General features: G+C 38.1%; 1 protein-coding gene across 1 annotated transcript in view; it reads left to right on the plus strand.

The window, feature by feature from the left end:
• Positions 1 to 15,000, plus strand: part of LOC135210296 (putative neural-cadherin 2) — an 80,221-nt gene that overhangs the window by 4,612 nt on the left and 60,609 nt on the right. Inside the window, 2 exon segments of the mRNA XM_064243179.1 lie at positions 8,358 to 8,486; positions 11,964 to 12,079. Coding sequence (XP_064099249.1) covers positions 8,358 to 8,486; positions 11,964 to 12,079 — 245 coding nt within the window.

Here is a 15,000-nt window from a genome sequence, read left to right on the forward strand (position 1 = left end):
TGACCTGAATACTGCAGAAATCAGCATGCAAGGCGCCTCAGTGGCGTGTTCGGTATGGTCTTGGCCTGCCACCTCGGTGGCCGCGATTTCGATTCTCGGCCATTCCTTTGAGGTGTGAGAGATGTTTATTTCTGGTGATAGAAGTTCACTCTCGACGTGGTTCGGAAGTCACGTAAAGCCGTTGGTCCCGTTGCTGAATAACCACTGGTTCCATGCAACGTAAAAACACCATACGAAAAAAAAACACTTTTTAGGGATCAGTAACCAGGAAAGGAACTATTTTTGTAATATGACATTCCTCGAGGATTCTTATATCAACTTAACCCCTTCGCTTCAGCTGCGTGAGAACCACAAAGAAAGCAGGAGGTGGAGGCGTATTATAGTCTATCGCATTAGGTCTCGAAACGTGGGTCGAGAGAACACGCGAAGGTTTCATTATGTGAAATGCATCGTGACCTTTAAACGTCTCAGTGCTTACAGGGTCAGATGGAATGAAAGCTCGAAGGCAAGGAAGACTTGTCTATTTATTATTATTAATTATTACTAGCAAACATATGTATACAGAATTTATGTATGAAAATTCGTAAAGTAACCAAGTCTACAGGCCTAACCATCCTAGTTTCACGGGCAGAACCAGCAGCTCCGTTTCAGGGAATCCCTTCTCACCCCCACCCCCTACGGAGGAGGTGGGGAGGTAGGATGAAACTCCATTATTTAAACCATCTTGAGAGTCGCCACTATAACCCTGCTAAGTTTCATGCCCATCGAACCGGCCTTTTGGCCGTGATTGAATGACAGACGGACGGACAGGCATTACGCCCATTATAATAATATTATGATTATTATAATAATAATAATAATAATATTAAGCAATATCCCTGAAATTGACTCCTCCTGATGAGTAATATCGGCGCAATACTCGCCAGTTGTAATAGCAGAGAGAAAGCTATTATTAGAAAAACTAGAGAAGACTATTTGCAAGTTGAATGCAGCTGATGCAGCAATATCTTTCAATAAAACTTATTATTATTATTATTATTATTATTATTATTATTATTATTATTATTATTATTATTATTATTATTAGGTTAGGAAGGAGGCCTTCTCTGAGGGCAGTAGCATTGAATACAATAGCTGTTTCAACGGCATTTAATTTATATAGAATCTTCTCAATTCTTCTTATGATCTTCTTCTCGTCAGCATGTAGCTGGGTGTATTAAGTTTCCTAAGGACATGTAAAGATTTTCATTTGTCTTAGGTTTATTCCTCTAACGTGTCGACAGCGCACAGGCAGTCATCTATGAGAGTATACAGTAAAGTGAATTAAGATACGTTTTACAAGTATTTATAACATGCAAGGTCGTGTACAATCGGTGGGCGGGTCGATGAGCAGGGATTTTAATTGGCCGTTGGATGGTAACGAAATCTCTCCCTGAGGCGATGAGACCTACGAAGTCTGGGCCGGAGTTATTAGCGTGAGTTGGGTGTTGGTTGGGTGGACCGGTACCTCTCTTTGGGCGGCAGGTACTGCTTTCCTGCCACCTTCAAGAAGGGCCATTTTTCAATCACTCAGGGAACAACATAACAGGAGACCAGAAAGAGCTTGAACTTATAAAGAACATAAAATTATTGACCAAGCACCTGACCGGAAACGCCTACGTTACCTTGAAGCATTACACATATTAGAGAAAAAAGCCGACTATCAACACGGTAAAAGAAACAGGAATTTCTTCCTACCACCATAAGAAGAAATAGCACAAGAAACCATCCGACTCCGTATACCGCCACGAGAGAGAGAGAGAGATCGAGGGGGGAGAGACAGAGAGAGAGAGAGGGAGAGAGAAAGAGAGAGAGATAGAGAGAGAGAGAGAGGACAAGCAGAGAGAGAAAGAGAAAGAGAGAGAGAGGAACAAGCAGAGAGAGAAAGAGAGAGAATAAGAATAAGCGAACGAGAAAGAGAGGGATAGAGAGAGAGGAATTTGCAGAGAGAGAAAGAAACTGAGAGACAGAGAGAGAGAAGCAGCAGAGAGAGACGAGCGGAAGATGTGTCATCTGTACAGAATGCAGCAGTACCTGCCGCCCAAGAGGTAGGTACCCCAACCAACACCCAACCCACGCTAATAACTCCGGCCAGACTTCGCAGGTCTCATCGCGCTCAGGGAAAGATTTCGTTACCATCCAACGGCCAACAAATTAAATCCTTGCTCATCGACCCCCGCCCACCGATTGTACACGACCTTGCATGTTATAAATACTTTGTAAAACGTATCTTAATTCACTTTACGGTATACTCTCATAGATGACTGCCTGTGCGCTGTCGACACGTTAGAGGAATAAACCTAAGACAAATGAAATCTTTACATGTCCTTAGGAAACTTAATACACCAGCTACATGCTGACGAGGAAGATCATAAGAAGAATTGAGAAGATTCTATATAAATTAAATGCCGTTGAAACAGCTATTGTATTCAATGCTATTATTATTATTATTATTATTATTATTATTATTATTATTATTCTTTTAAAAGGAATGGCTATATTTAGATAATTAATGTTATACGATTACTTTTCTGTCCTTATCCCTTTCCTGGCACAGCAATATTATGTGGGAATGCTTATTTGATAAAAAAAAAAAACAAGGATTCTGGTGGCTGGTATATCAGAATCCTTGTGTTCGTGCAGGATGCGTCGACTGGTATACTGTATACTGGTATACACGAGGGCTGAATGTCTGGTCTCATTCAATCGGGGTATGTTTCCTGGTATTGCTGGTATAACTTGTCGTGGCCTGGTAGGATTCGTCGTCGGATATTCAGGCTGGTATTTTTTTTTTTTAGTTCTGCTGGTATTATTCTTCTTTTTATCGACATGTGTCGATCTCCTCGCAGGTCATTATCGAATTTTATTTATAACTTGATTTCTTCTCTGGAGAAGTTGAGGATAAAACAATACTTAGACATTTTAGAATTCTCGGTTTTCGTTACAAAGAAACGAAGAGTAATTAAGAGTAAATTCTAATTAAAGTTTCACGGATCCAAATACAAGCGGAGAATAAGTGACTTACTCGAAACTTGAATAATAATCTATTGATCAGTGTCCACGATTTGAAATGCTATTTGTTTAAGGAACTCGACAAATAAATAAATAAATAAATAAATAAATAAATAAATAAATAAATAAATAAATAAATAAATGCTGTATGAATTACGTATGAATGTCCTCATGTGATCTCTTAGTCCACAGAAAGTTTCCCCACATGTATTCCAACCTCATCCATAAAGTCATATATACGAAGCCCCCGACCGAACCAATCACAAACGTTATTCAAGATAAGGACGAAACGAGATCATTTGGATGAATTCCAACTTCTTCTTCCTCCTCCTCGTCTTCTTCTTCTTGTCACAAGACATTCTTGTTGTCACAAACCCTCTCTTCCTCTTTTGGCGAAGACTTGTTCCGCAGGACAAGCCTGACACACTTATTACTGTTTCCCCCTAAAAAATTCGGGATGCCAATTTTCCCCCAAGAGGGAGACATTGCAGAGGGTGGGGCGGTGGGGGGGTTTGGTAGAAGGTGAGGCGTTGCTTGCAGACGTACGTATGGAGTGAAATTATTATTATTATAGAGGGGGTAAGGAAATATCCGTTGTTTATTGGACGCATGTGTCAGGAAACACAATGAACCCCTTGGCAATTGAGTTCTGCAAAGAAAACGGGCTATTAGACATAAAGAGCGGTATACCCCATAACAAGACGGGAAGCGCCTCAGTGGCGTGGTCGGTATGGTGTTGGCCTACCACCTCGGTGGCCGCGAGTTCGATTCTCGAGCATTCCATTGAGGTGTTAGAGATGTGTATTTCTGGTGAGAGAAGTTCACTCTCGACGTGGTTCGGAAGTCACGTGAAGCCGTTGGTCCCCGTTGCTGAATAACCACTGGTTCCATGCAACGTAAAAAAAACAAACAAACAAACATAACAAGAGGGGAAGGAGGCCGTAGTTAACTGACAAGAAACCGACTCCTATATAAAAAAAAAATAATAAAAGTTCTTTTGAATGAACGTCATATTCTGTTTCATGCGAAATAGCTCATCTTCTGAATAATATAATAATAATAATAATAATAATAATAATAATATTTTGATTGAACCAAAAAAAAAGTCCCTTCAGTTTTCTTCTGAAGATTGAAAATGAAACCCATTAAATAACTGTGTACAACGTGTTTACTTATAAGTATTTTACATTTTATTTTACTCAACACTCGAGTAAAATAAATATAGATGTTTATAAGTAAAGACGTTATACACAGTAATTTTGTGGGATTCTTTTTCGATAATAATAATAATAATAATAATAATAATAATAATAATAATAATAATAATATATTGCCTTTTGTTACTTCTTTCGAATGAACATCATATTCTTCGTTCGTACGAATGCGTTCATCTTCTAATAATAATAATAATGGAGAAACAAATCCACAGTTATGTAAATGTACATATATTTAAGTTTAAAACAGAAAAGATAGCTTTCGGGAACTGTTTCGGGTTCTGTTTTAAAACTTAAATATATGTAACATTTACATAACTGTGGATTTGTTTCTCCATTTGAAGACTCCTGCTACTATGAGGAATTTTTAATAATAATAATAATAATAATAATAATAATAATAATAATAATAATTAATAATAATGTAATTCCTACGCCATGGCAAGATGTAAATGCAATGTTAGTCTCTCTCTCTCTCTCTCTCCTCCGAGAATTACTGCGACCGAAGCGAAGTTATAATACGATTCCCAAGGCGGCCGGATAAGACCTCTCTCTCTCTCTCTCTCTGCCTCCTTCTCTCTCCTCTCGTCTCCTCTCTCTTCTCTCTCTTTCCTTCCTTTTGCTGTTTTTAGGAATCCGTTGGCGAGCCCTCCCAGAACTAATAATAATGCAAGATTAGGAAATTATAGCGAAGCAGGGAATAATATTACGAGCCATGACCGGCTGCGTGTTGGGGGGGGGCGGGGTGCGGGATGCTTGCAAGCAGAGAAAGATGACTCTCGCAAGCGTTTCTTCCGGTGGCATTGAGAGAGAGAGAGAGAGAGAGAGAGAGAGAGAGAGAGAGAGAGAGAAGTACTAATAGCCAGAAAATCTTTCTGGTATAGCAAGAGAAAGAGAGAGATAATCATCCTATCCTAGAGAGAGAGAGAGAGAGAGAGACAGACAGACAGACAGACAGACAGAGAGATAACTATCCTACCCTACAGAGAGAGAGAGAGAGAGAGAGATGTATAATTTCCCATGTTATCAAGAAAAAAGTTAAATAAAAACAAATTGAATGACACAGTATCTAATGTAAAGACCCACGCACACTTTATATACTTATACACACATACATACATATATTCATGTATTTATGTATATATTACATCTACATCGTATGTTAAACGACTCTATAAAGTGTAGGATAGTACTCGCATACGTACTCTTAACGTATACATATCGTCCTGTATACAATTTGCAGTTTTTTTTTTTTTTTTTTTTTTTTTTTTTTCACTGCATCTCAGCCCTCAGCAAGAGTTTGGTTTCGTCCTAACTCCATGTGAAGTATTGCGTTTTGGAATTTCCTATCCAGGAAACTTCTTTTGCACAAGTCTCTCTCTCTCTCTCTCTCTCTCTCTCTCTTTATGATGGAATGGTTTTCTTTCTCTCCCTTTTTAGGATGAAATGATTATCTCTTTCCTTCTCTCTCTGTCTTTAGGATGGAACTCTCTCTCTCTCTCTCTCTGGCCGTCCGCACTTTTTCTGTCCGCCCTCAGATCTTAAAAACTGCTGAGGCTAGAGGGCTGCAAATTGGTGTGTTGATCATCCACCCTCCAACCATCAAACAAATCAAATTGCAGCCCTCTAGCCTTAGTAGTTTTGTATTTTATTCAAGATTAAATTTAGCCGTAATCTTGCGTCTGGCAACGATATAGGGCAGGCCACCACCGCGCTATGGTTAAAACTTTGTGGGACGTAGCTCATACAGCATTATACCTAGACCACCGGAAGATAGATCCATTTTCGTTACTCTCCATTTCTGACCTTCCATTTGCCACCTCTAACGGGATATAAAGTTTTTGAAAATTATTTTTTTCAACTGTTATGCCAATCACTCTTCTCAGTTTTTAAGTCCAAAACAGCTAAATGAAACTCGTGATCAATTTACAAATTTCCAAATATGCTATTTTTTCGCGGTCGTTATGCAACAATACAGAAACTAATTTAATTTTTGTCTCTTATTTTCCCGTTCAAGGTGAATCTGGGCCATTTGGTATCACCACTTTCTCGTGATCTTTAAACGGAAAAAGGAAGTCCACAGTAGCATATATATGTAGTATATTACTAAGTCATGGTAGCCTCTACAGCCTGGAAAGCCCAGCAGATCAAGTTGGCGAAAGCTACCTTTATTTACCCATATACTACGTAGCGCCTCAGTGGCTTGATCGGTATGGTCTTGGCCTGCCACCTCGGTGGCCACGAGTTCGATTCTCGGGCATTCCACTGAGGGGTGAGAGATGTGTATTTCTGGTGATAGAAGTTCACTCTCGACGTGGTTCGGAAGTCACGTAAAGTCGTTGGTCCCGTTGCTGAATAACCACTGGTTCCATGCAACGTAAAAACATCATACAAACTAACAAACCTATATATACCACTGTAGACTTTTATTTTTCCATTAAAATGATTATATTTACTTGTGTTTAATAAGAAGATGTAGATGAATAAATGTTTGCGAAGGACATCGAAAACCAGACCACTTTTAAATTTGCGGGATTATGTTTCGTGAGACGAAGAGGAGGAGGAGGAGGAGATCTGGGTCTCCTGTCTTTTATGCGGGAGTATGAATCTGGGTCATTCTCCAATCGGCAGGCATGGTAATGCAATGCGACCTTCGTTATTTGAAGCAATAAATTGTAGCCATTCCTTTTTTTTTTTTTTTTTTTTTTTTTTTTTTTTTTTTTAAAGAAATGCGCGCCAAAGTCCCAACACCCGCCGGCTGTTTTCGAAGATTCGTGATTTAACGTCATTTCGAGGCATCACGCGCGTGCGCGTTCTCTCGACCATACCTTGGCTGCTCATTTGTCGTGGACGAAATAATTGACGAAAAAGCGGAATAAATGATCGAGCCAGACGACACGCGAGAGAAACATGCTACGACCTCCCACGGGAGCCCGAGAAATCAATGACTTGGACCGTCTTCTGTTGGTAAAACACCATTAGTATGGATATTTGTATGTAGCTCACTGTCAACAACAGAAGGTATACTGTTTTCAAAGGGATTTTTTCTCCCTCGTATTGCCTTTTCTGTTGCGGGGGGAGGGGCGGGGGGTGGATAATGCAAGTAAGCTAACAGGAGATTTTAAGATCTGTATAATAAATTTTTAAAATTCGGTTTATCTGTTGTTAACAGGAAGGAAGTGTTATTGCTTAGTAAGTAATGACGTCGTGACGTTTCCCCTTCTTTTGTTGGTAAAACATGATTATGGATATTTGTATGTGGCTCACTGTCAGCAGAACAGAAGGTATACTGTTTTAAAAGGGATTTTTCCCCCACTCGTATTGCCTTTGTTTTTGGGTGGGGGGTTGTTGTTAATGCAAGTGAGCTAACGAGATTTTAAGATCTGTATAATAAATAATTTTTCTGTTTTTCTGTTGTTGATGCGAAAGAAGTGTTATTGCTAATAAGCTTGAAAAGGATTTCCCCCCCTTTCGTATTGCCTTTATTTTTTAAGGGGGGGGGCGGATGTGGAATAATGCAAGTAAGCTAACAGGAGGTTTTAAGATCTGTATAATTAATAAAAAAAAAGTCCTGTTTTTCTGTTGTTGATACGAAAGAAGTGTTATTGCTTGATAAGTAATAATAGTAATAATAATAATATCCCTTATTTCAGCTCAGGGCCATATACATGGAATATACAAAATACAGACAGTAACATACACAATCCAGATACATGAGACAACATGATAAAAAATGAATAAATGGCACTATCCCCACAATAGCTGAGGTAGTATAAAAGATAGTAATCATAATACTGGTAATAACAGTAATAATATTGAAGAAAAAAATGCATTGAGCGTTATAATATTTAGCGCACAGAGTATATAACTTAAAATTCAGCTAGAGACCTTTGGTGATTACAGTAGTCAGGTCCAGAGGGCTATGTACGAACATTGAATGTAGAAAAACTTTAACTTGATAGTATACACAGTAATAATGAAAAAGTAAAATATCAGTCCTGGCTTTCATAAACGGATTTAAAGAATAGGGATGGTCTGTGTTTTATTCTCTGTGAAATTCAATAAATTTTTTTTTCTTTCTTTCTCTTCCAGCAACGCGACTTTTGTCAGGCGCTGGAAGGTCCCTGCTGGAGTTCACACAACACCGATACTGCGCAGTTCTCAGGGAGGATGCGCCCACTTCTTCAGGTGTCATCACGGTAGTGGCCCGTCATGAAGAAGGTAGGTTCTCTCTCTCTCTCTCTCTCTCTCTCTCTCAATCTCTTTTCCCCTGATTTTCTGCCTCTTGCGAGATGGAATAAACTGCCACCAGAAGTTGTAAACAGCAACAGTGTGGAAGAGTTTAAAAGAAAGCTAGACAAAATCATTAGGACACTGTGAATCCTCAGTAAAACCTGCTCCTACAGATAAGTGAGTACACGATGCCTCCTCCTCGGATGGACTAACAAGTCTTTGAGACATCCTAATCCTTGTTAAAGTTAAGTATACCTTAATTCAACCAGACCACTGAGCTGATGAACAGCTCTCCTAGGGCTGGCCCGAAGGATTAGATATTTTTACGTGGCTAGGAACCAATTGGTCACCTAGCAACGGGACCTACAGCTTATTGTGGGATCCGAACCACATTGTATCGAGAAAGGAATTTCTATCACCAGAAATAAATTCCTCTGATTCCGCGTTGGCCAAGATGAGAATCGAACTTCGCACCACCGGATTGGCAGCCGAGCGCGAAAACCACTAGTCCAGCGAGGAACTCCTAATCCTTGTAGTATGCCTGTCGTCTCGGTCCCCTCTGTCTCTCGTAGGCCTATAATTCACTTCTGTACCTCAGCAGTGAATACGTACTTTATCCTTATTTTGCTGTTGTGTGTGGCGACTTAGAGAGAGAGAGAGAGAGAGAGAGAGAGAGAGAGAGAGAGAGATGGAAGCTTTGGTAGCCATTACTCGGTCAGGGTAAATCCTATCATGTATCAAAAACAAAAACAAAAGAAAGGCCTCACCAAGATGATCCTCAGATACCCGGAGTTAAAGGTTTCACAAAATCTCTCTCTCTCTCTCTCTCTCTCTCTCTCTCTCTCTCTCTCTCTCTCTCTTCGATTGTTTGTAATTTGTTTAATTCATCATTGCTCGAGAAATGCCAATAAATCTTGTTGTCCTTATAACTGGTATCATTCGTGACACTGATACTATTATTACCCTTGAGATGAATGACACTTCTTCTCTGTGTGCAATTATTAATTATAAAAATTCCCAGTTTCAGCTTTTAGACGGTTTTCCTAAGGTAATTCGGATAGCCAGAATTCGTGTATCCTTGCTGTAGACTTTATGATACGTGTGATAATAATGGATAGTAAAAGTTTTCTTTTATAGTTCAATCAAACATCGAAGTAAACGCTGTTCCCTAAAATATGATTTTGACCTCACGTAGATCAGTTGAAAATCAAAGAATAATAATCGCTGCACAGAAGGAAGCGCCTCCTTGGCGTGGTCGGTATGGTGTTGGCGTGCTATCTCGGTGGCCGCAAGTTCGATTCTCGGGCATTCTATTGAGGGCTTAGAGATGTGTATTTCTGGTGATGGAAGTTCACTCTCGGCGTGGTTCGGAAGTCACGTAAAGCCGTTGGCCCTGTTGCTGAATAACCTCTGGTTCCATGCAACGTAAAAACACCATACAAACAAATTTCACAGAAGGAAGAAAATGTATTATTATTATTATTAGATGAGCCACTGACTTGAAATTCAAGCCTCCAAAGACCCCCACCCACCCACACTGTGGCAGTAACTGATCATGACACAGAGCCAGTGATTTTTCCATCGCCCTAGGGAGACGCGAACCAGCGACATCTGAGCAGCATACCACGACGCTAGCCACCGTGCCAGGGCTGTGAAAATAATTATGTTTCGACAAAATCACTCTCTTGACTCCACATTTTAGAATGAATTGATCATTTACTTTTGTATTATTAAACTTTATACTTTTAGTTATGATGTCAAATATCACCTGCTATTCCATCTTACGCGTTTAAAAAGTTATTTATATTCTTAGCATTTTCCTTTTTTTTCTGCCGAGAGCAAAACCAGAATAAGTGTGCCTCGCTGTCGAACTTCTCCAAAGCTCCAGAGGACCTTTATTCCTCACACCGTTGGACTGTGGAACAACAGTCTCCCTTCAGAGAATGTCGTGCAGTTGCAACTTCTAAAGTTCAAGCGAAGATTCAATGCATTATGACCCTAATACAAATCTCCTTGTATTTTCATAATTGACTTTCATTTTTTTATTGATTTTCTAAACTTTTTTAATATGTAATTATTCTTTCTGTATTTCTCATTTCCTTCGGTTACTTCTGTCTTTGGAAGCTTTGAATATACAAGTCACTGGCCTCTTGTGGTGGGCTTGTTCCATATGAAGAGTGTTCATCTCCTGAACAACAACAAACAACAACAACAAAGCAGTTTGTAGACTTACTCCCCGAGTAAGCGAAAACACAAATAGGCAGAGTTCAGTGATGTCTCATGAAGTGAAATTTGTCTTCTTTGTTACTGAAAAACTGTTGAGTCTGAGTCTCTTCTGTTTGCACATCCCGGTCCTCAAAAGCTTTTTGCTTTTCTATTTATGATTTATTTAAGTGAGGCGAAGCTATTTATTTGCCTTTATACATTTTTTCCGTGTGCAGTAAGTTCTATTCATGAATTTCCATTTGATGTCTATATAAAAAAATGGCGATGAAATTGCACGGTGGTGAAAAAAAAAATCGTTGACAAATGCTTAAGAAAATTATATTTCCCACTCGATTGATTGTTGTTAGAAGTGGAGTGATATTATTGAAGTTTTTAATAGAATGCCATTTTTAAAAAAAATGCTCATAGCAGCATGAGTCTCGATATGTAGAAAAAAATCTACATTGGGTAGTACGTTCGAAAAAATAAATCTCTACAGAAGAGACCTTTCGGGGAACTGTTCCATTCCTCTTTTCAAAAGGGAATGGAACAGATTCCAGAAATTTGTGTAGAGATTTATTTCGGGAGTCTGTTCCATTCCTCTTTTCAAAAGGGAATGGAACAAATTCCAGGAATTTGAGTAGAAATTTATTTCGGGAATCTGTTCCATTTTTTTTTTAAAAGGGAATGGAACAGATTCCAGAAACTTGTGTAGAGATTTATTTCGGGAATCTGTTCCATTTTTGTTTTCAAAAGGGAATGGAACAGATTCCAAAAGTTTGTGTAGAGATTTATTTCGGGAATCTGTTCCATTTTTCTTTTCAAAAGGGAATTGAACAGATTCCAGAAATTTGTGTAGAGATTTATTTCGGGAATCTGTTCCATTTTTGTTTTCAAAAGGGAATGGAACAGATTCCAGAAATTTGTGTAGAGATTCATCTCGGGAATCTGTTCCATTTTTCTTTTCAAAAGGGAATGGAACAGATTCCAGAAGTTTGAGTAGAGATTTATTTCGGGAATCTGTTCCATTCCTCTTTCCAAAAGGGAATCTAACAGATTCCAGGGATCTCTGCGTAGAGATTTATTTTTTAGACATATTTACCTTTCGGGAACCTGTTCATATCTGTGGATTTGTTCCTCCAATGCGATTTGTAAGTCAGCTGAATAATGCCGAATTCGGTGTTTTATCTCTTTGCAGGTGCCTTCGTCGAGTACAGCATCACTGATTAATGCCGAATTCGGTGGTTTATCTCTTTGCAGGATCCCCCGTCAGGTATAGCATCACTGGTGGCAACAGAGATGGCCTCTTCACCATCGACCAGAAAACGGGGCTCATCACACTAGCAGCTGCGCTGGACTACGAACTCTACGACAAGGTAAAGAAAGAACCATTTTTCCTTGGGATTCTTGTCTTGCGTCAGGCTGCTCAATTAACACTGTAGTATCTTTAGAGGGTGAGCTTTCACTTCCTAAGAATCGGATAGATGAGATAATTCAGGCTTTTGTGGAAAGTCTTCCTCAATAAAAAAATCTTAGGTCCTGGTGGAGGGTAAGCTTGGTACGTTGATCATCCACCCTCTAATCATGAAACATACCAAATTGCAGCCCTCTAGCCTTGTTAGTTTTTATTTTGTTTATAATGGTGCCAACAACACAGGCCACCACCAAACCGTGGCTGAAAATCATGGGCTGCGGCTGAGAGGTCCAAGGGCCGTGGCTGAGAGTGCCATGCAGTGTATAGAAGTTCCCGAGAAGGATTATTTTCGTGTCGGCGCTAAATAATACAACAAAGAGTGTGACTGAAAAAATAAATAAGCATTTATCTTGGCGTTTGATTGGTGGTTGAGAGAGAGAGAGAGAGAGAGAGAGAGAGAGAGAGAGAGAGAGAGAGAGATGGTTTCTTGAGCGAGAGACAGAGAGAGATAATATTTAAGAGAGAGAGAGAGATTAGAAAGGAAGTTGTGGGCTGTTATTATGATTATTAATTATAGAATAATATAATAATAATAATAATAATAATAATAATAATAATAAGCAACAATATATCACGTACTAATGATAATAATAGTAATTGAAACAGGCAACAATATATCACATACTAATAATAATGATAATAATAACATTCTGAAACCCTAAGTTTGCTTAGCGTAAATCATAAATGAATGACTTCGTGTGAATTAGAGATATCAGAAACGAAGAAGAATCTCACGGAAAAGAATCACAGTGAATCATGATATAGTCGCACTTGCAGCATCCTGTTATTCCCCCTACTCCCCCCCCCCCCCCCTTCCACATCTGAACGGATATAGTATTATCCTTACATATACCACGACGCGAATTCCCCATCGACGGTAAGTATTCCTGAGATATTCCCGTGGCAATAAGTTCAGCCATTCCTGAAACTGATTACCAAGCGTCATAGATAATGAGGGGTCCTTTGTTTATTATTGAAGGTGGGATTCTTCCTCGCCCCTCTGTGTTTCAGGGGAGGAACCAATATATATGTTCATTCCGTACGCCGATGCTGCATCCCTCAAGAGGTATATCAAGGAATTTGTCCAATATATATATATATATATATATATATATATTATATATATATATATATATATATATATATATATATAAATATATATATATTCTGACATTTTCAAGTAACATTGTCCGTCACTGTAGGTTGTTTTGGTTTCTGCTAGTTTTTCTGAAATAGCTACAAGACTTCCTTTTGTAGATTGCTATTATAGCTATCAAAGGATAGCTTTTATCTGTGGGTCACAAGACTTGATTTCTTTTAGAATACAATTATAGCTAGTACCAAGGAATAGCCTTTATCTCTTAGCTACAAGTCTTTTTTTTTTTTTTTTCTTTTTTTAGAATACAGTTATAGTTACCAAGGAATAGCCTTTATCTTTGAGAAACAAGACTTTTTTTTTTTTTTGTAGAGTAGTACAGTTATAGCTACCAAGAAATAGCCTTTATCTGTGGGTTACAAGACTTTATTTTTTTTAGAATACAATGATAGCTACCAAGGAATAGCCTTTATCTCTGAGCTACAAGACTTTTTTTTGTAGAATACAGTTACAGCTAATAAGAGTTAGCTTTTATCTTAACAGATAGTTTATGAAAATGATGCAAAATTTACGGAATCATGAGAATGAATAATAAGGAATAAGTGAGTCTATTTCCTTGCGTTATTTTTTCTGGCATATAGTAGTAATGTTTCCACGATGTATTTTCTCATTTTTTTGATATTTTCTTATTATTTTCATTTTATTTGAGTTCTCGCTTATATTTATTAAATAAGTTGTAAATTGCGTTTCGAAATAAGTTATAAATTGTGTGACATTTAGAGTTCTCGGTTATATTTTGAAATGAATAAATGGTGTGACATTTGGAGTTCACGATTATATTTTGAAATCAGATATGAATGGTGTGATATTTGGAGTTTTCGATTATATTTTGAAATAAATAAATGATGTGACATTTGGAGTTCTCGATTATATTTTATTTGAACATAACAGTTTATAAAAATAATACTAACATTTGGAGTTTTTATTTAAATTTATTTTGAAATAAATAAATGATGTGACTTTGGAGTTCTCGATTATATTTTGAAATAAATAAATAATGTGACATTTGGAGTTTTCGATTGTATTTTGAAATTCGATTATATTTTGAAATAAGTTATAAATGGTGTGACATTTGGAGTTTTCAATTATATTTTGAAAAAAGTTAAAAGCGATGTGACATATGACAAGAAACTCAAATCAGCGAAGACTCCTAGGAGATGACATTTCAATAAAATGGAGAATCTCATCTCAGTTTTTTGTCTGGGGTTTTCTTTCTCTTCAGGTCGTTATTATAACTTCTCCCAGATGTAAAATGGGAGGGGAAAGATGTCAGAAAATAATGACATTTCGCATTCTTTGCCTTCGTTGATAAATGAACTGATTATGGGTAACCTTTCCTTCCTCATCTTTGGGTTGTTTCTTTCTGAAATAGTCTGTTCTTATGAAAAGGAGTTATGGAGAGCACTCTACGACACACACACACACATACACACACACACACACCACCTGGAAAGTTCCAAAAGTAATACAGTGCCACGATGATGTGTTAAACACACGAAAGTGCCTGGCACTCTGTCTTTTCATTTAGAAGTTTCCCGATGGTTTCAACTGATAAAATCAACTTTCTTAGTGTGTATATATATATGTATATGTATGTATGTATCTTCAAGCGCTAATGCACGCGTCACATCTATGACATAGAAGCGCTGCCAAAAAGTTGTAGATGC

The sequence above is a fragment of the Macrobrachium nipponense genome, chromosome 39 (assembly GCF_015104395.2).
Source record: "Macrobrachium nipponense isolate FS-2020 chromosome 39, ASM1510439v2, whole genome shotgun sequence".
NCBI lineage: Eukaryota > Metazoa > Arthropoda > Malacostraca > Decapoda > Palaemonidae > Macrobrachium > Macrobrachium nipponense.